The sequence below is a fragment of the Neovison vison genome, chromosome 11 (genome assembly GCF_020171115.1).
Source record: "Neovison vison isolate M4711 chromosome 11, ASM_NN_V1, whole genome shotgun sequence".
NCBI lineage: Eukaryota > Metazoa > Chordata > Mammalia > Carnivora > Mustelidae > Neogale > Neogale vison.
Window position 1 is genome coordinate 109,005,423 of NC_058101.1, and position 22,131 is coordinate 109,027,553.

The following is a 22,131-nucleotide window of genomic DNA, read 5'->3' on the forward strand; positions in this document are numbered from 1 at the left end:
TTGGTAAATTTTGGTCATTGTTTGTATATTGCTTCTTTCGATTCTCTCATCTTGTCCTTGAACTTTTTAACCATTTTCCACAGTGTTTACCATCTATTTTTCTCTCTGTCTGTATTTGAGTATCTTCTGTTGACCTATGTTTAAGTTCACCAATCTCACATTCTGCAGAGTTGAATTTGTTGTTAATCATTCAGTGAACTCTTTAAGTTTTATTTATTTATTTATTTGAGAGCTAGAGAGCTTAAGCAGGGGGAGAGCAGAGGGAGTGAGAATCTCAGGCAGATTCCTTGCTGAGTGTGGAGCCCCATGTGGGGCTCACTTTCATGACCCTGAGATTATGACCTGAGCTAAAAAGAAGAGTCGGATGCCTAACCGACCTTGCCACCCTGGTGCCCCCCATTCAGGGAAGTCTTAATTTCAGACATTGTACTTGGCATTTCCATAATGTTTATTTGGTTCTCTTTAAAAATAGATTTCCATGATCTTTTCAAAAACTCCACATTTTTTTTTCATCTTTTCCCCATCTTTTCTCCTATTTTACTAGAGTAATCTTAGTTATTATGTCTTTGTTTGCTGTTTTCAGGTCTCGATGTCTTTCTGTGGACAGATTAATCTCTTGATCATTAATGACTTTAAAAAAATTCTTTTCAGGGGCGTGTGGGTGAACAGTTAATTAAGCATCTGCCTTCATATCAGATCACAGTCTCAGAGCCCTGAATGGAGCCTGCTTCTCCCTCTCCCTCTGCTGCTCCCACCTGCTTATACTCTCTCTCTCTCTCTCTGAATATATAAGAATATATAACATATCTTAAGACTTATTTATTTATTTATTCGAAAGAAAGCAAAGAGTAAGATACAACTCAAACAGGGAGCGGCAGGCAGAGAGAGCGAGCAGAAGCAGCAGTCTCCCTGCTGAGCAAGGAGCCCAATGCAGGGCTCAATCCCAGGATCCTGGGATCGTGACCTGAGCTAAAGACAGACATTTAACCAACTGAGCCACCCAGATGCCCCATAAATAAATAAAATCTTTAAAAAAAATTCTTTGCATGTCTAGTAATGTTTGATTGTTGGATAGGATATTGTAAATAGCATTCATAGAGACATAGAATTATGTTCTCTTCGGAAGAATGTAGAGTTTGGTTCTTGGAGGTACTTAATTTGTAGATAGATTACCTTGATTCTGTCAAAGATTGGTTTTAGGATTTGTTAGACAGATGTATTTCACCTGATTTCCTTTTTAGGATTTCATCTGAAAGCTGAGGATTTTCACTCAACTTTCAGGTGTGAACCCAGTGAAAACCCAGGATTTTCACTCAGCTTTCAGGTGTGAACCCAGTCTTGCTAATGGTATTCAGCCCCTGAAGTCTTGGCTGAGCTTTCTCTGCTAGACTACCCAGAGCTGTACTCTGAACATCACAGCTTAGGAACTAGCCAAGGATCTCTGAGGGACTTTTACATAGATTGGTAAGGCTTAACATCTCTCTAGCCCATTTTTCTCTACTACCCTATCTCTCTAAGCCCACTTAGTCTGTAACTGTTGCCTGTTTCTTGACCCATTGAGACTGCCTCTGTCTGGAAATTATTAATTTTAAGCTGGTGGGTTAAGGAATGGCATTTTGTAATTATATGCAGATGTAAATTGTGATAGAAAAATCCTGGTAAAAATGGTGATTTTAGGGCATTGACTATTAATTTTGGGGTCTTAATTGCTTTTAAACGTTTACATTTATTTTATTTCTTACATAATCAAGCCACTAAGTTCCTGCTGTGCTCATTGGCATTACAGTTGTGAGCAAAATCAAGGCATAGCCTCTATTATAAGCGACTTCATAGGCTAGTAGAAATTAGCTCCTAGATATGTCATGTTATTAAGGAAAATGTATTTTGTAAAATGAATACTTAACACCTGTCTTATAGATCCTCCATCCCTGACTTGCACAATCCTGTTAATGTGAAAATAGATCTTTGTTGTTTTGCTAGTTCAGTTGAAATATGATCCCTAGACTCTTTTTGTGGTGCCCTTTTTGAAAAAAATCAGTTTTTAGCTTCTGGTGCCTTTCCGTGGTATCCAGCTGTGTTGACAGTAGTTTATAATTAGGTGAAGAGCTACATGGAGCAGTCTGGAGAACACAGATTATCCCCAAGCTCCTTTTTTTTCTGAGAGTTTTTAAGGATTTTTTTTTTTTTTTTTAAGAGTTTATTTTTTTGACAGAGAAAGAGAAAGGACAAGCAAGGGGTCTGGCAGGCAGAGGGAGAAGCAGGGATCCATCCCAGAACCCTGGGATCATGACATGAGCCAAAGGCAGAGACTTAAGTGACTGAGCCACCCAGGCATCCTTTTTCCTGACATTTGTAGATGACAATATTATGTCTAACCTAGAAGGAGATTTAGGATCAAGCCAACATCAAGCTTTTTTGCCTGGGGCCTTTGAAAGTGATAGAAGTTGCTGAACTTCTAAGTTAACATATAATAAATAGTGTGACAAGAAGGAAGAGCCTGTGCAATATTGGCTTCATCAGTTTATAAGCTTTCTTTTGTCATATTATACTCCCCAAACTTTAGGCACACTTCCCCCACCCTCCAAACCCTACATAGTACTTTAGTGGTATGTTAGGAAAGACAGCTAATTCCTTAACTTTGTTGCATGGTGTCTAACAATCTTTCTGATACCAAAATTTCTAAGTGTCAGATAACTGTATATAGTATTGTTACTGTGTTTTTATTGGGAAGCCTTTTACTCTTAGTGAAGAGATGCTAGAATGGAGAATCTGGTGGTTTTCTCAGCGTTTGTTTGTGGCCTATTCTATGAAATGCTTTTATAATTCTTAAAGAATATTGGCAGTATTTGTTTAGAGTATTGCTATCATAGTTATGTTAAGAAATTTAAAATAATATTTCATTATTTTCCATTAGGAAACCACCCCTACTCCTAATCCCCCGCCTACAGAAGAAGAGAAAACAGAATCTAATCAGGAGGTTGCTAACCCAGAACACTATATTAAACATCCTTTACAGAACAGGTAAGCCTTCTGACACATGTTCTTTTGATTGAGACAATGAGGAGAATGGTAAAATAGGACAGGTTTGGGGAACAATTAGGTGAGACTAGTTTTAGTTATATTAGGCTGAGGATTCCATTTTCACTTGGATAACCTGTTTTTAGCAAGCAGTTTTATGTGCGAGTCTTGAGCGCAGAAAAGAGAACTGGTTGAGACATTGGGTGTAAAGTCTTATCAGTAATTGGTGGTAAGTGAAACTATAGCAAATGAATTCTCTTTGAAGTGAACTTGACTCAAGACAGAGAGGTTTGGATACCAGCTTATAACGGATTTTTTGGAGGGATAATGCCTATGAAAGGTTTAGACATAAACTGTGTAAACTAGGACAGAGTGGCAGTCAGGGAAACAAAGAAAATGGTTTGTTTCAAGGATAGGTGGTCAATAGCATATGTTACATAAAAAGGTCAAATATCCATTGGATTAAACAATTTGAACAATTGATTAGTGGCAATTTCATATAATTCAACATAAAAGTTGCACCAAAACCCTTAAGGAAGGTATTTTTAAAAATTTTTTTAAATATTTTTTAAATATTTATTCATTTTAGAGAGAGAGGCAGATGGTGAATGCATGTACAAAGTCCTTGCTAATGTAGAAGAAAGTTTAGTAGAATGTAGATGATGGAAAAAGCTTGAAGTAGTTGGTATAGTGAATATGAATGTATTATAGAGCAAGAATAAGCAACTTGAAGTCGACCTGTGAAGGAGAAAAAGCTGGGGGATGTGGAGTCTAGAGGTTGGTTGGTTTCTTTTTAAGACAAATTAGGAGAGGTTAGGATGAATTAAGTTTCAGGACACCTAGGTGGCTCACTTGTAGAGCATGCAATTCTTGATCTCAGGGGTTGTGAGTTCAAGCTCCATGTTGAGAGTGGAGCCTCCTTTTAAAAAAAAAAGGATGAGTTAAGTTTCATAGTCAAGTAGTAGCTCATTATATATTTTTCCAGTTCTACCCCACCCCTTCCCAGTATGTTTGTGTGTTTATGGTTTATGTGATGAAAAGTAACATGAATGCTCTGAGAGCTGATGGTGGAAAGAAAAGGGCAACGCAGAAATATTTTAAGAATTTGGAGGGAAGTAAATTAGAATTTATTTGAGGATATATAAATATTTCAATTCCATTCATTCCCTTACCCCAAGACTTTATAACCCTATCTACTCTAAAAATCCCATAATCCTATATATGTTTCACAGGCATCCCTTGTGTTATTGCATTTTGCAGAAACCTTTTTTTTTTAAGATTTTATTTATTTATTTGACAGAGAGAGAGAGAGAGAGATCACAAGTAGGCAAAGAGGCAGGCAGAGAGAGAGGTGGAAGCAGGCTCCCTGCTGAGCAGAGAGCCGGATGCAGGCCTTGATCCCAGGATCCTGAGATCATGACCTGAGCCGAAGGCAGAGGCTTAACCCACTGAGCCACCCAGGCGCCCGAAACTTCATTTTTTACAAATTGAAGTTTTGTGGTGACCCTACTTTGAGCAAGTTGGTGCCATTTTTCCAGTAGCATTTGTTCATTTTGTGTCTCTCTGTCACATTTGGGCAAGTCTTAGAATCTGTCTCAAACTTTTTCATGGTGTTTGTTATGGTGATCTGAAATCAATGATCTTTGATGTAATTACTGTAATCATTTTGGGGCATCATGAACTGTGCCCATATGAGATGACATACTTAATAAATACTGTGTGTTCTAATTGCTTTACTCATTAGTTGTTCCCCATCTCTTTGCCTCTCCTTGGGTCTCCCTTTTCCCTGAGACAGAACAATATTGAAATTAGGCCAAGCAATAACCCTATAGTAGCCTGTAAATACTCAAGTGAAAGGAAGAGTCCTATACATCTCACTTTAAATCAAAAGCTAGAAGCGATTAATCTTAGCAAGGAAGCGTGTTGAAAGCTGAGATGGGCCAAAAACTAAGTCTCTTGCACTAAACAGCCAACTTAGGAATACAAAGGAAAAGTTCTTGAAGGATATTAAAAGTGCTACTCCAGTGAGCACATGAATAAGAAAAAGAAACACCCCTAGTGCTGATAGGGAGAAAGTTTAAGTGGTCTGGATAGAAGATCAGACCATCCACAATATTCCCTTAAGCCAAAACCTAATCTAGAGAAAGGTCCTAATGCTCTTCAATTCTGTGAAGGCTGAGAGAGTGGAGGAATCTGCAGAATAAAAGTTTAAAGCTAACACAGGTTTGGTCCCTGAGGCTTAAGAAAAGAAGCTGTCTTTCTAACATAAAAATGCAAGAGCTGATGTAGACGCTGCTCCAGGTTATCCAGAAGATCTAGCTAAGATTGTTATGAAGCTGGCTACACTAAATAACAGGTTTTCAGTGTAAATGACAAAGCGTTCTAGTGGAAGATGTCACGTGGATGGACTTGCATAGCTAGAAAGAAGAAGTCAGTACCTAGCTTCCAAGGACAGGCTGACTCCTATTAGGGTCTAATATAGCCAGTGACTTTAGGTTGAAGCCAGTGCTTATTTACCATCCCGTAAATACCTAAAAGAATTGTACCAGATCTACTCTTAACAGTGCTTTGTAAATGAATCAGTAAAGTCTGAGTAACAGCACTTGTGTTTTACAAAGCAGTTTGCTGAATATTTTAAGCCCACTGTTCAAACCTGCTCAGAGCAGAAAAATTCCTTTCAAAATACTAATGCTCCTAGAACAATGTACTTGGTCACCCAAGAGTTCTGATATACAAGATGCATGTTGTTTTCATGCCTGCTAATATATCTCTTTGGCAGTGTATACAACATCTGAATAAAGGAGTAATTCTGACTTTGAAGTCTTACTGTTTAAGAAATGCATTTTGTAAAACTGTAGCTGCCATATAGATAGGGGTTCGTCTGATTGATCTGGATAAAGTACACTGAAAACCTTCTGGAAAGGATTCAACCATTCTAAAATGCTGGTAAGAACATTCATGATTCCATATGTAGAGGTCAGAATATCAACATGAATGATGTTTGGAAGAAGTTGATTCCAGTCTTCCTGGTTGATTTTGAGGGCTTTAAGACTTTGGTGGAGGAAGTAACTGCAGATGTAGTAGAAATAGCAAAGAAGTAGAATTAGAAGTGGAGCCTGAAGATTAGGACTGCATTGCTACAACTCATCATAATACTTGAATAGATGAGGAGTTGCTTGTTATAGATGAGCAAAGATGTTTTCTTGAGATGGAACCTACTCCTGGTGAAGATCCTGTGAAGATTGTTGAAATAACAACAAAGGATTTAGAATATTACATAAACTTAGTTGATAAAGCAGCAGCAGCAGTTTAAGAGGACTGACTCCAATTCAAAAGAAGCTCTGCAGATAAAAGTATCCAAACAACATTGCGTGTTGCAGATAAATCGTTTGTGAAAGGAAGAGTCCATTAATATGGGAGACTTCATTGTTTGTCTTACCACAGCTACCCCATCCTTCAGTAACCACCCCCTGATCAGTCAGCAGCCAGCATCATCAAAATAGGACCTTCTAGGATTTTGACTCACTAAAAGCTTGGATGATGGTTTTTAGCAATAAAGTATTTCTTTTAAGATTTTATTTTTTTATTTGAGAGAGAGAGAGAGAGAAAGTACGAGAAGTGGAGGGTCAGAGGGAGAAGCAGATTCCCTGCTGAGTAGGGACCCTGATGTGGGACTCGATCCCCGGACTCCAGGATCATGACCTGAGCCAAAGGCAGTTGCCTAACCAACTGAGCCACCCAGGTGCCTCTACAACAAAGTATTTTTAAATTAAGGTATATTCATTAGGTTTTTTAGACAATGATATTGCACCCTTACTAGAATATGGTATAGTGTAAACATAACTTTCATGTGCATCTGGAATCCAAAAAACTTCAGTTGTCTGACTTCCTTTATTCTAATACTTACTTTAGTGTGGTGGTTTAGAACCGCATCTGCAGTATCTCTGAGATATACCTATAGTTTCACTTACCCAAACAATACATTTTCCCTTTATGGCCTGAATTTTTTTTTCATCATTTCTTCATTATCATGGTAGACTTATTGAAATAAAGTCCAAACATGTTTTAGGTAGTTTTTTCATAAGATACCTGTTTCAGTATATCCTGTAGTGAGGAAGAAATTCATTGTTTGTAAGTGGGGATTGTCAGCAAATGAGTGAGCCATCAAAAATCAAATAGTCCATAAAGGGTAAAAATCCTTCCTCAGGGGAAAGCATTGTACCAAAGTTGAACAATTGATTAGTGGCAATTTCATATAATTCAACATAAAAGTTGCACCAAAACCCTTAAGGAAGGTATTTTTAAAAATTTTTTTAAATATTTATTCATTTTAGAGAGAGAGGCAGATGGTGAATGCATGTACAAGCAGGGGAAGGGGCAGAGGGAGAGAATCTCAAGCAGACTCCCCACTAAAAGTTGGAAGCTCAATCGACTGAGCCACTGAGGCACCCCTGTTTTGGTTTTTTTGTGTGCTTTGTTTTCATATTTTTAGTGTTGTCTTACAAAAAGCTGACTCTGTATGCCTTTTGTCTTTGAAGCTAGTTTTTGGTATTGCTGGGAGAGGTAATCAAAGCATATATCCCTCACAGCTTGAATAAAATTTGAGAAGAGCTTGAAAAATGTCATTAGTAGATAAACTGATTAACCCTAAATGAAGTCTCTGAGGATTTCAATTTTTCTATGAATTCTACTTCAGTAATAATATCATTGTGTAAAATATTATCATTTGGAAAAATATTCCAAGATGTTTTATGTTCAGATCTTCGTAGTTTCCTCATTATTTACTTTTTGTAAATATTGCATAATTATGCATTATTAAAAATGTATAATAATTATAAGAGTAAATTATCAGGGTACAAGTATGTTAAGTAAAAGTTCTCTGTTTTCCTTAGATACTCTCTTTTCCATTTTACTTTTCTTCACTCCCTGGAGTAGTCAGTGTTAATTTTGGTTTGTAGTCTTCCAGAGCTTTTCAGTGTGTAGGTCTATCTGTTTTTTTCTTTATACAGGTGACAATACTGTTAACATTTTTGTTTGTGCAGATTTTGCCCTGTTATTTTAAACTTTGTGATAAATAAATAGTCACGTATTTTATCAGGCTTAATATTAATGGGTATTTAGAGTTTTTCTGTTTCCTCTTTACACTGTTGTAGTATATGCATTCCTGTATGTTTTTTGTGTACTTGTGGGAATATATTTATTAGCTAAAATTTCAGATTTTTAAAAAAAGATTTTATTTACTTGAGAGAGCGGTGGGGAAGAGCAGAGGGAGAGGGAGAAGTAGGTTCCCAGCTGAGGAGGGAGCCTTGATGTGGGGCTTGATTTGAGGACCCTTAGATCAGGACCCAAGCTAAAGGCAGATGCCTAACTGACTGAGCCACCCAGGAGGCCCAAGATTTCAGATTTCTTAGGTGAAAGACTATGCTTTAACAGCCTAAATAGATAATTGCCAAATTATCCTCCTTTATCAGCTTAGGCTCTTAGCAGTGTGAGTTCTTGGTTTCTACAGCTTTGCAATTGGTTGGTCCTAGTCTGATTTATAAAAAAACAATGCATTCTCATTTTAAATTTGCATTTTAAAAAAGATTTTATTTATTTCTTTGTCTGAGAGAGAGCACATAAGGAGCGGGGGAGAGAGAAGCAGGCTGGGGAGCTCAATACCAGGACTGGGATCATGACCTGAGCCAAAGGCAGATGGTTAACCGACCGAGCCAGCCAGGTGTCCCTAAATTTGCATTTCTTTTGACGTTGCACAGCTTTGTCATATATATGGAACATTTTTGTTTTTATCTGTGGACAGTCTGCTCAGTTCTTTTGTCTAGGTACGGGAAGCGGGTATTCTTTAAAGTTTTATTTCCAGGGTGCCTGGGTGGCTTGGTTAAATGTCCCTCTTTTGAGTTTGACTCAGATGGTGATTTCAGGGTTTTGAGATCAAGCCCTGGTATTGGGCTCTGCACTCAGCAGGGAGTCTGCTTGAGATCCCCCCTCCCCGCCCCCCAGCAGTCTTTCCAAAATAAATTAATCTTTTTTAAAAAAAAAGTTTATTTCCAGGCATTGTAATTAGGGCTGCTGACTTACCCATGTAGGACATTAAGGTGAAAATGAATTATCCAAATAATCTGTCTCTTAACATTGTTTGTGGAATTATGTTTTTTTAAAACAGTTTTTTTCTTTTCTTTATTTTTAACAGGTTTTGGTTTTTATGTAGTCCAGTAGCACCTCTCCTCCATGGCTTCTGGGTTTCATGTCCATCTTAGGAATAACTTTATCCACATAATTATTCTGTTTAATAGCTGCATGGTTCTATTTTATTGGTGTATATTTTATTTAAGTCAGCAGTTCTTAAAATTTTTGGTCTCAAGACCTTTTTATTGAGGACCCCACAGAGCTTTGGTTATGTAGATTTTTATCTATTTCCCTTTAGTATATTAGAAAATAAACCTGAGAAAATGTAAAATTATATATTCATTTAGAAAATCCATTGCACATTAACAAATATTTTTTATGAAAAAATACTGAAAAATATAGTGGGAAGAATAGCATTTTTATAAATCTCTTTAAGTGCCTGTCTTAACAGAAGTTTGTATAGCTGCATTCAGTCTGTGAAGGAGATAAGTTGTTTCATAGGAAGTATAAGAGTATATGTCCTCATACAAGTACATGGTTGGAAAAGGAGGATTTTTAATAGCCTTGTAAGTTAATTATAGATACTATCCTTTGATAATACTTTTTTTATAGCTCAGCTGCAATGTACAATCTGAAAACCTATCCAAGAATCTTTCCTTCTTTGTTTCATTAATATCTATTGGCCTGTCTTGCATTTGGCATGGACCTTTTACCCATGCATGATTTTGAAACACCAGGGGTCCTTTGGAAAACATTGCTTCAGTGAGTTATGCAGATCTTCTAGATACTGATAGTTCTTCTTATGCAGTATGAAAACAGTAACGTTCATTAATATCACTACTAAACTCATCAGAAATGTGTTTTAGTTGTGGTAAGTTTGTCACAGTGGCACATGCAGTCTTTCCAGACTTCTGATTTTCTCCTGGAAGCTCACTCTCTTCATTTTCAAGAAATAACTGTGTTTATCAATCAGTCATGGTTAAAATGGAGTTCTATGAAAAAAGTGGCTAGTTTACAATTCAGTTCCTTAAGCATTGATTGCACCTTGGTATATGAAAATGTTTTGTTGTTGATTTTGATTTTTTGCAGAATATGAAAAAGATGTAGCTAGATTAAAATTCAAAAAAAAAATTCAATGAAACCAATTACTGTGTTTCATCAGTGGCGTTCTTTTTTTTTTTTTTTTTTTTTAAAGATTTTATTTATTTATTTGACAGAGATCACAAGTAGGCAGAGAGGCAGGCAGAGAGAGGGGGGGGGGGGAAGCAGGCTCCGCGCTGAGCAGAGAGCCCGATGCGGGACTCGATTCCTGGACCCTGAGATCATGACCTGAGCCGAAGGCAGCGGCTTAATCCACTGAGCCACCCAGGCGCCCCATCAGTGGCGTTCTTAATTGCAACTGACGTTGTTACTCTCAGAGGTGGTGAAAGTAAAGGGTGTAGTGACTGCTAGTACGATTTGATACCATTGTATGGAACTTGCTAAGATACCAGCAGATTTAGTCCGCCATTGCTTTTGTACCATTAGTACAGATGTCAACACAGGGAAAAATAAAATAATGTCTTAGCATTGTTATGAAAATAGTTCTTCCGTATCAGAGTTCCCTGAAAGGGTCCTGAAGTCCCCTAAGCATTTGCAAACCACATTTTGATAACTGGATTTAAATGATCCCTTGTTGAAAGTGCTTAAGATGTTTCCAAATTTTCCAACATGAAGAACATTCTCGTACAAACATTTTTATTTAATCATCTAATTATTTTGTTAGGATAAATTTTTATATGTCCAATCGCTGGATGCAGTTAAAAAAAAAGAATTTTAATCATTTTTAATTGAGGTATAATTCACATATAACAGTTTCAGGTGTAAAACATGACTCAGTATTTGTGTTGTTTTTTTGTTTTTGTTTTTGTTTGTATTAGCATATAATGTATTATTTGTTTCAGGGGTACAGGTCTGTGAATCATCAGTCTTAGACAATTCACAGCACTCACCATAGCACCTACCCTCCCCAATGTCCATCGTAACTATATTGTGAAATGATCACTGTAGAAAGTTTACATAATATCTGTCACCATACTTAAAAAAAGGGTTCTTTCCTTGTAATGAGAACTTTTAAGATTTACTCTCTTATCTACTTTTCATATACATAATACATTGTCATTAACCATAGTCTCCATGTTGTATATCATTAATGACTTATGTATTTTATAACTGGAACTTTGTACCTTTTGGCCCTCTTTACTTCTTTTTACCCAACCCCTACCTCTGGCAGCCACCACTCTTTCTATGTTTATGACCTTGGTTTTTTTAGTTTTTTGTTTTGTTAAGATTTCCCCGTATAAATGAAAAACATAACAGTATTTGTCTTTCTTTATTTGACTTACTTAACATGTGCCCTCCATGTTCATCCAATGTCTCAAATGACAGACTTCTTCCTCTTTTTTTGTGGGCAAATAATACTCTATTGTGTACATACAACATTTTCTTCATCCATTCATTCATTGATGGGTACTGAGGTGATTTCCACATGTAAATAATGCTGCATAAACATGAGGGTGATGCATACATCTTTTTGAGTTAGTGTTTTCATTTTCTTCAGTAAATACCCAGAAGTGGAATTGCTAGATGAAATGGTCGTTCTATTTTGAATATTTTCAGAAAAGATTAAATTAATTTTGGAAAACCAGAGTATACAGTACTTGACCTTATTACATGTGTCCTTAATAATTTCTGTGCCTTTGCTTTTTTTCTTTTTTGTCCTTAGCGGCTTGGCAAATTCACATTTTCAAACGGATGTTGAAATGCATCTCATTTTTATGTCAGATAATCCAAGCGTTAATTATGGAGTTGTGAAGTATATATAATGTGCTTGGAAACCTGTCTTCAGACAACCTTATTCTCAGTGAGATAATGAAATTTCCCTCTTGAGTTACCTTTGGTATCGTAATTCAGATAATTGTACTAAAGATGTTATCTTGGGCTATTTAAGTGTAACTTTGATGTGACATGAGTTTGTATTCCAGGTATTATAATAAAACTTTTTTTAACAGTTATATACAGATATATAGAAACTAGTATACATTATTTCAGAGCATGTGAGAGCATTACTCAGTGAATCCTTTTATTTTGTTATTTTCTCATTTGTGTGCTTGTGTAAAGAGAGAATTGCATTTCATAGTTCCCCCCCTTTTTTAGGAGTCTCTTATTTTCCACTCTTGGCTAATACCTTTTCATTTCTCTGAAAATTCAGCTTTCTTGCTCCCTACTTTCTTTTCAGCACTTTTCAGTGCTTCTACTGTTTTTCTTAAGTAACTGCTTCTTTATCTCTGTCAGAGCAGTTGGCACTCTGTAATTGTCTATTAACATTTCTGTGAATTACTCTAATGGATGAACCCAATGGGTCTCTAAAGTATGGCAGAGAATCTGTTAGGAAGTAGGTACAAAATACATACTTATTTTTATTTTCCTTTAAAGATCTTTTTTAGGGGTGCCTGGGTGGCTCTGTCATTCCACATCTGCCTTCCGCTCTGGTCATGGTCCCAGGGTCCTGGGAGGCCTGCTTCTCCCTCAGCCTCTCCCTCTGCTTGTGTTCCCTCTCTCCTTGTGTCTCTCTCTGAAATATACTCTCTGAAATAGACACACAGGGAGAGGGAACACAAGCAGGGGGAGAGAGTGAGGGAGAAGCAGATCTCCCGCCGAGCAGGGAGCCCCATGCAGGGCCTGACCCAGGACCCTGGGACCATGACCAGAGCCGCAGGCAGATGTGGAACAACTGAGCCACCCAGGTGCCCAGAATACATACTTTCTAAATGAAAGAGCGAAAACTACTCATTATTTGCTACTATAATACTATCTACCATTTAAAAATTAAAATAAATTTTTAATTGTGGTAAAATACACCATAACAGAATTTACCATCTTAGCCATTTTTAAGTGTATGGTTCAGTTGCATTGAGTACATCCATGCTGTTGTGCATCCAGTCTCCAGAACTCTTTTTCATTTTGCAAAACTAAAACTCTGTATCCCTTAAGCAGTTGTCCATTCCGTTTCCTTCTAGCCCCTGCCATTTTACCTTCTCTCTTTGAATTTGATTACTTTAAATACTTCATACAAGTAGATTCATACTGTTTGTCTTTTCGTGATTGGCTTATTTCACTTAATGTAATGTCCTTAAGGTTCATACTCAGACTTTGTTTTTAAGTCTGACACATATTCTACTGTATATTTAAACCAGATTTTATTTATCTACTCATCTGTTAGTGGACAGTTGGGCTGCTTCCTTCCTTTGGCTGTTGTGAAGAATGCGGCTAGGAATGTGAATGTAAAAACTACCATGTTTGACGCTGACTTTTTACTTTTAGATGGGCACTCTGGTTTTTTAAAAATGATAAAAGCAAAACTTGGCAAGCAAACCTTCGGCTGATCTCTAAGTTTGATACTGTTGAAGACTTTTGGGCGTAAGTAACCATTTTAGGATGTTTGTTTTATTAAATGTGTAATTTTTCATTTTAAGTCACATTTCCAAAATGGAGGATAAAGTAAACAATAGATGTTCATCTGTAGACCTACCTTTTTGTTTGTCCATCTCCTCAGAACTGTTTGAATTGGAAAGCTTTAGTCTTGTCAGCCTTTAGCCCTGTGTATATTCTATATTCTTGTCCTAAGAGATCCTTCCCTTGAGAGTCCTTTGTTGCTTCTAGAACTTTTGACAATATGTTGGAACCTGTCCCCTTTCTTGGTTGCCTAGATACATTTGCCCCATACTCAGGAGCTTTGTTAGGTTCCCTTTTTGCAAATTTTTTTTGGTGTAACACCTAGGATTTTCTGTGATACGGATTCTGAGATTTTTCAAAGGCTGAAAGGTTTGTCCAAGTAAAATTTAGGTAAAGTAAAATTTAAAATTTGTAAAGTCTTTTGAAGAAGTTTTGTTTTATTGATTCTCGAAAAACAAATGAATTTAGGATGTAATTTATTTGAAAAATGATTTTCATTTCAAAGTTAAAACTTTTAAAACATTTTTAAGAGGTGTAAACTTATCTAAAAATTCTAATTTGTACATCTAGTATTTTTTTGGATCCTATATATGTTGAATCAGTGATATAACTCTTATGAATTAACAAAACCCCTGAGTATATTTTGCCCACAAAAAAGAACAGATTGTCAGAATATTCATATATGTATACTTCTTCCAGGGCAGAAACAGTATTCTTCTGTATCTTTGCAGTGCTTTGCCCATAATAGGCATTAAATGTGCATTTGAATCACTGGGGGGAAAAGCGTAGAATAATTTGAGATAACTCTTAAATTTTGAGCTCTGTACTTTGAGTGGTCACTTTATATTGAAATCATTATCTTTTTTTGAAGTAATGGAATTGTATTCAAATCCCCAGTAATTCATAGGTTTAGTTGTCTAATTAAACTAGGGTTACTGTGTTTTGCCCTTCCATCAAAACATCAAGTGATTTTCTTCTTTGATTGTATTTATTTGAGTCCTCTAAAAAGTCTTCAGTCTCCTATGGAAGAGGAAGAACAAGAGTCTTGGGAACCATTTCCCCCTCTCTGAACCAGATCTGCATTTATCTGGTTTGTTAGGCTTTTCACTGGTTTACATAATTGGGTTTCTAAGTGAGCCTGTAATTACAGCATGGCCCCATACTTTAGTTTTGTGTAAGCAGTGTCATTGCATAGTAGACTTTCACACTTAGACATATGAAGGAATTCTTTAGCTTTCTGTAAATACCTAAGCACTTAATTTCTCACTTTTTTTTCCTGGCAGATTTAGTGTTAAACAACTGTTGAGCCCTTTGGGACTTATCCAGTCTCATCTGTAGTGCTCTGATTCTGTTTAAATGTGTCACTACAAATACTCATTACTATAAACTTAATAGACTTTAGAGCACAGTGAAGGAGAAAGGAGAAGGCATAAAGAAGCATTGGGCATTTCTACCTTGAGTGCCATTGAAGAAGGCATTTCCACCCTCTCCAATAATTTCATAAAGTGGTGGTGCTAATTCTATAGTTACTGTTACTATCCAGGCCTCTTCTCTTTTGCCTAGTGGAAGCTGCCAATGATAATGTAGTTTGGAAGAGTGACCGATGAGTAACTGTGCATATCTTATTCAGCCTTGGGCTACCTTCCCCCAAATTGGATTTGTATGTAATCCTGTGGAATGTGATCCAAACGATGCCAGAATCTTTCTTAAAATTCTACTTGAAATATTTCTGGATTAAAATAGCATCAAGAGAATCTGACTAAGGATAATAGCATTGTCCATGGTCTGCAGATGTAGCAGAGATCATGTTTCTGCATCTAATGTTGGAGACAGGCAAAGCATCCTTAAATCTGTTGCCAATTTTATTATAACATTGCAAGAAGAAACTTTAGGAGGTCAAATGATTTAGCTTTCTACCTTCAGGCTAGTGAATATTTAAGTCATTGCAAGTGTTACTCTGTTATATTGATACTTGGGGAAAAGTTTAGAAATACAGATTTCAGGGTTCCACCCTATATATAAAGGGATTAAAATCACAGGAGTAGGGCCCGGGGTGGTTTTTGTTTGTTTGCTTGCTTGTTTTTTTCCAAAACTTTCCAAATAATTGCTATGTTGACTGACTAGTAATGACTTCAGTATTTGAGACCTATTGGTCTTTTCTAGGACAACTTCAAGGATAATAATGTTGTCTTCTTTCAGTCATGCAGTGCTGATAGTCAGGAGGTTTGTCTTGCTTTTCCTTGATTTGTTTTTTTGTGTGTTTAAAACTGCTCATTAGCATCATGAATTCTTTTGTGTACAGAAAGCAGCCTCATACCTCCTATTCTCAGTTTCTTATATATACATATGTATGCACTGAGTTAACTAATACATCAAAATATACTTTTGTCAGAATAAAATCATTAAAAGTATTTTCTTGAAAATGATCAAATGCTGATTCTTGAACTGACCATTATTAAAATACCTGTTTGGTCCATTATGGAAATTAACTCAGTAGAAAAACAAGTAAACAAACTTTTATCTTTTTATTTTATCATATTCTCTAAATGTATATGTAAGTACCTAAACTCTGCATTACATATTCTGTGTTTATAATTGTCCTTTTCTTTTACCTAGTCTGTACAACCACATCCAGTTGTCTAGTAATTTAATGCCTGGCTGTGACTACTCACTTTTTAAGGTACGTTTAACTGGTGATTTCATACATTCATTATAAGACTGGACCATTCATTTACTCAGTAAGAAATCTTGTCAGAAACTTAGGAATAGTTAATGCTCTTAGTTTTGGAGAATAATTAAATTAATTTTACTGGGCTTTAGCCTAAACAAATTTTGCCTTACTGCTATAAATAATTGCAATTGAGAGTCTTACTCTGTGGACACACACTGTGATTGATTTTTGACCATCCAGTCCAGTCTTTCTTACACATTTGAGTAGACCGAAGTCTAGAACTCTAGAGTTCATCAGGAATTCTTAACCTTGGATGCATTGGTCTTTGGGATATTCATATTTACAAATGGGTTTTGTCAAGTGGTAGGGGGTAAGGCATTCATTAACTCTGAAATTGCATTATTTTTGCATATATTTTCTATATATAGAAATGTATGTAGCTTCTCAAGGGTATCTGTTTCTGGGTGTTTAAGAACCTCAACTTAAAGGAACCGCAAGGTTTATAGCTAATAACTATGTCAGGACTCTAATCTGTAGTCCCATAGCTTTAAATCCTGCCTGCTTTTTCCCCACTACATCAGTAATAGCTTTATGGAGAACAAAGTAAGAAGTTGACAGAGTTGTTGCTTCCTCTTTGTAGTGCTCTCCTCAATTAAAGTAACAATTTTGTTTAATATTGTTACCTACTAACCTTGTAGGATGGTATTGAGCCAATGTGGGAAGATGAGAAAAACAAACGAGGAGGACGATGGCTAATTACGTTGAACAAGCAGCAGAGACGAAGTGACCTGGATCGCTTTTGGCTAGAGACAGTAAGGTTTTAAAATTATAAAGCAGTTTTGGAATATTAAAACTTAGTTTGGGTTACATTTTACATTGGTTACTTAATTTAAGAGATAAGGATGCCCACCCTATTAAATCTTAAGCCAGCAATTAATTTTGTACTATCAGTGTATACTGTGTGTTTTACATATTGGTACAGTGAAACCTCATACCATATTACAAATCAGATATAAAGAGATCGGCAGTTTACTTTTACCTTCCATAGTAAGCTCATCCTGGTCATCTCATTAGCCTCAAAATTCTAGAACCTTGCATTTTTGTATTATACAAGTTTTACAGCCCTCTTAAGAGTATTACTTTGTATACTAAATTTTTTTAGATCATTGAAGCAAACAATGAAATTGATCCTATATATTGTGCTGTAACCTGGAACTTTTGGCTTTATAAGACATATATTAAATATGAGGTAATTGTCATTTTCTCTAGTGAGAAGTTCTAAACCCCAACCTATCAGACATAAGGATAATAATCCCTTTTGGATTTTTAGCACTTTAGTGTTTCATTTATAGTTAGCACTTACGAAGTTAAGCAGTTTGTCAGTATTTCAATGAATGGGTGTTTTATTTGTTTGGTTTTTCTCTTTTTATGAAGAGATTAATTTTGTTTTGGGGGAGATTATCAGTAAATCCATTTTAGAATTCCACTTTAAAGTTATTTCAGCTCTGTAAGATGACAGACGTTCTGGAGATGGATGGTTGTGATAGTTACACAATGTTGTCAGTATACTTAATGCCACTGAACCATATCCTTAAAAATGGTTAAAAGTGATTTAATGTTGTGTCGTCCATACTCAAATCAAAAAAACCATTTTTTTAAAATGGTAAAAATGGGTAAATTTTATATTTGCCACAATAAAAAAAAATTGTGTTCATGAAAAACGGTGAGAACAAGAGGCAGCATGAGCAACTATTCAGTTATTCCATTAATACTTGTTTGCTGGCAAGTTGAAGCAGCAGCAGAGAAAATGAATATTAAGATAATTTGCCTTTTACATTTGCCCTGACCTCAATTGCCCCACTTGCTTAAAAAGCTAAAATAACTGTTAATGATCTTGATATTAAACATACAAATGAATTTTTGAAAAATCAGGACAAAGAACTATATATATAAATAGAATTTAGACATTCAAAAAGTTAACTTTTGATTAAAAAACTGTTTTCTAAAGAAACATTTGTAGTTCATTAAGTAATGTATAATTTATTTAATGTAATTTGGGATTGAATTTTTTTCTTTTTTAAAGCTGCTGTGCCTTATTGGAGAATCTTTTGATGACTACAGTGATGATGTATGTGGAGCTGTTGTTAATGTTAGAGCTAAAGGTGATAAGATAGCAATATGGACTACTGAATGTGAAAACAGAGAGGCTGTTACACATATAGGGTAAGTTTTGCTGTTTGTATACTTCCTTTAAAATATTAAGATAAAAATATATTAAGATAACTAGAAGCAGAAGTATGGTTATTTATAACTTAAAAAAAATACTTGGATTTGTAGATGATTATTTTCCTTCTAATGTTTTCATGAAAAGTTATAATCTTAAACTGCTGTGTTACCATTTTCTTGTTTTTTTTTTCAAGTTTCTGTAAAATTTCTTTTTCCTCACAATGGGAGTATAGAATCAATCACCAGATTGCACTATTTTGGCATGTAGACTTTTATTCATTTATCATATGACAGTATTGTCTTTTTTCTATTTTAAAATCATAACATTAATATTATAATACTCTTAGTAATTCAGTGAGTATTGGCAAATAATGTATGTGCCTTGTGTGTACATATGTGTACACTGTACATAAACTTCCAGTCACATTTAAGTAATAGTATCTTAGTTCTGACCATATTTTTAAAACCCACGTTTTGTTTTTAATTTTTTTGTTTGTGAATATTATTCCTTGTAAAAATTGCCTGTCACTTCCACCCACCCCACCCCTATATTGGTCATTGTTAACTGGGATCATCTTTTTATTACATTTAACTTAGTAAAATTTGACTTTAAATTTTGTTTTAAAATTAAGTATTGGTCATAGGTCACAAAATGTTTGGTTCGCCCTTTGTGATTTTTTTCCAAACATTATGAATTCTCCTATGAACATAATTTCTTTCTAGATTAAAAGGTACAGAGATCTACCAGGTTCCATTCCACAGAGGTTTTCTTTGAAGAGAGGTTGACTGTTGTTTGTGGTCATATTCTCAATCTTCCTGTCAGCATCAAAAGTTACTAGTTGTGGGATTTAATATTTTAAAACAGTTTAAAAATAAGTACAAATTTCTTTTCTTTGAAAATCTTGTATTTGTGTCAGTATTAAAAATTATTGAAATCTTTGTGAAATATTTGACTTCAGTTTTTCAAGGGAGGATTTTTTTTTAAACCCTTCCAAGTTACATGGCTCAGTGCTCTGCTTTCTGGCATTTTTAATGATTAAGTATAATGGAAGGGAATACACTGTATCATAACATAAATCTGATAATAGTTATAATTTTGGTTATCATAAAACTGTTTTTAGAAAGTTTATTTGAAGGAAGGTAGTAGAATCTTCTGGAAGGTTGAATATGGATAAAAACTATCCTGGTATCATACTGGAGAATTTAGCTCCAATATGTATAAACGTATATCTTTATTTTGGTGTTTATTTTTGAAGTGTTGCTGTTTTTCTTAAGAATAGATGTCTGGATTCGTAACTTTACCTGTGGTGCTCTCTGTGATCTGGCCCCAGTTTTACATTGTCATCCTTTTTGCTATACTCTTTTTCTTTATGAGCTATATCTACACAGCCTTATTTTGTTCCCTTCATATGTGCTTGTTTCTCTCAGCATTTTACTTTTAACCTCATGACTTTTAAAGGGGAGATTTCTCTAATTTCACAGACAAGATTAGATCATCCTTGTTATACAATATCACAGCCCCTGCACTTACCCATTTTGGCACTCATCATAGTTTGTTCTTAAAATAGAGTCACATGTTATTTGAAAATTAGGTTGCAGAGTTAGTATTTAAAGCAGAAATCATGTATGTTCTAAATTACCCTGAAAATACCACAGAGTAAGTGTGGTAAATGTAATTTGTAGTAATATACAATATTTGTTACGGTTTATATGTAAAATAAAATTGTAGCATTTTATATCAGCAAATTAAAGTAGACACATAGGCAGTTTTGTATAAATGAGTTATGCATGTGATACAGCTCCACTGTATGTATTTGTGATTGTTTGTAAATAATCAAATACTATGAACACCCTGGGACTGTCCATGCTTTACTTATTATTGATTTATTAGTAATTACACAGTACCTCATAACAGGTCTCAGATACTGGTTAAGTGATTAACTGAAATTGCTGTAAAATGAAGGGTAAATTTTACTAAAAGGAAAAGGCTGTGCAGTTTCCTGTTTCATGCTCTGGACTTTTTTTTTTTTTAATGTAAAGAACAGGAATATCAAACTTAGTGTGTGTGAATGAAAATTAATGTCTACTATTTTTATTTTTCTTCTTCTAGGAGGGTATACAAGGAAAGGTTAGGACTTTCTCCAAAGATAGTGATTGGTTATCAGTCCCATGCAGACACAGCTACTAAGAGCGGCTCCACCACTAAAAATAGGTTTGTTGTTTAAGAAGACACCTTCTGAGTATTCTCATAGGAGACTGCGTCAAGCAATCGAGATTTGGGAGCTGAACCAAAGCCTCTTCAAAAGCAGAGTGGACTGCATTTAAATTTGATTTCCATCTAAATGTTGCTAAGATATAAGAGAAGTCTCATTCGCCTTTGTCTTGTACTTCTGTGTTCATTTTTTTTTTTTTTTTTTTTTAATTTTGGCTAGAGTGTCCACTATCCCAATCAAAGAATTACAGTACACATCATCCCCAGAATCCATAAGTGTGTTCCTGGCCCACTCTGTAATAGCTTAGTAGAATTACCATTACAAACACATTTTACCTATCCACAATATTCAAAAAAGAACTTGCATTTCTATACCTTACAGGAAAAAAATTTTGTGTTCCATTGTATGCAGGAGCATATTTTGCTGGTTTGAAAGAGTATGATGCATACAGTTTCTAGCAATTTTCTTTGTTTCTTTTTACAGCATTGTCTTTGCTGTACTCTTGCTGATGGCTGCTAGATTTTAATTTATTTGTTTCCCTACTTGATAACATTAGTGATTCTGATTTCAGTTTTTCATTTGTTTTGCTTTTGTTTTTTTCCTCATGTAACATTGGTGAAGGATCCAGGAATATGACACAAAGGTGGAATAAACATTAATTCTGTGCATTCTTTGGTAATTTTTTTGTTTTTTTGTAACTACAAAGCTTTGCTACAAATTTATGCATTTCATTCAAATCAGTGATCTATGTTTGTGTGATTTCCTAAACATAATTGTGGATTAAAAAAAATGTAACATCATAATTACATTCCTAATTAGAATTAGTATGTCTGTTTTTGTATCTTTATGCTGTATTTTAACACTTTGTATTACTTAGGTTATTTTGCTTTGGTTAAAAAATGGCTCAAGTAGAAAAGCGGTCCCATTCATATTAAGACAGTGTACAAAACTGTAAATAAAATGTGTACAGTGAATTGTCTTTTAGACAACTAGATTTGTCCTTTTATTTCTCCATCTCTATAGAAGGAATTTGTACCTCTTATTGCCAGGCAGTCTCTATTGTGTCTTCTTGTAGTGTCTTCCACGTGAACAGCATAAGTTTGGAGCACTAGTTTTGATTATTATGTTTATTAAAATTTTTAATAAATTGAATAGGTAGCACCATATGTATGGAATTAAATTGATGTGGCTATCTTTGTTTTTTATGCAGGAAGGCATAGTCCTTCGGTCTTAGATAAATAATGTACTCCTAACATGTTAAAACTCAAGAGAATTATTATCTTGGTGCATTACCATTTGATCGGAACGGTAGTTGTAAAACTTGGTTGCTGAATTGAGATGTTCTGTTGTGTCAATATGATAGCATAGGGAAAGAGTACAGGT

At 35.2% G+C, this 22,131-nt stretch overlaps 1 protein-coding gene across 1 annotated transcript in view; it reads left to right on the forward strand.

Annotated features, from left to right (window-relative positions):
- Window positions 1-21,737, forward strand: part of EIF4E (eukaryotic translation initiation factor 4E) — a 44,222-nt gene extending 22,485 nt beyond the window's left edge. The window contains exons 2-7 of the mRNA XM_044224433.1: window positions 2,915-3,021; window positions 13,507-13,602; window positions 16,255-16,318; window positions 17,008-17,121; window positions 18,393-18,532; window positions 20,646-21,737. Coding sequence (XP_044080368.1) covers window positions 2,915-3,021; window positions 13,507-13,602; window positions 16,255-16,318; window positions 17,008-17,121; window positions 18,393-18,532; window positions 20,646-20,760 — 636 coding nt within the window. The 3' untranslated portion in view covers window positions 20,761-21,737. The remainder of the gene's footprint in view (window positions 1-2,914; window positions 3,022-13,506; window positions 13,603-16,254; window positions 16,319-17,007; window positions 17,122-18,392; window positions 18,533-20,645) is intronic.
- The last annotated feature ends 394 nt before the right edge of the window (window positions 21,738-22,131 follow it).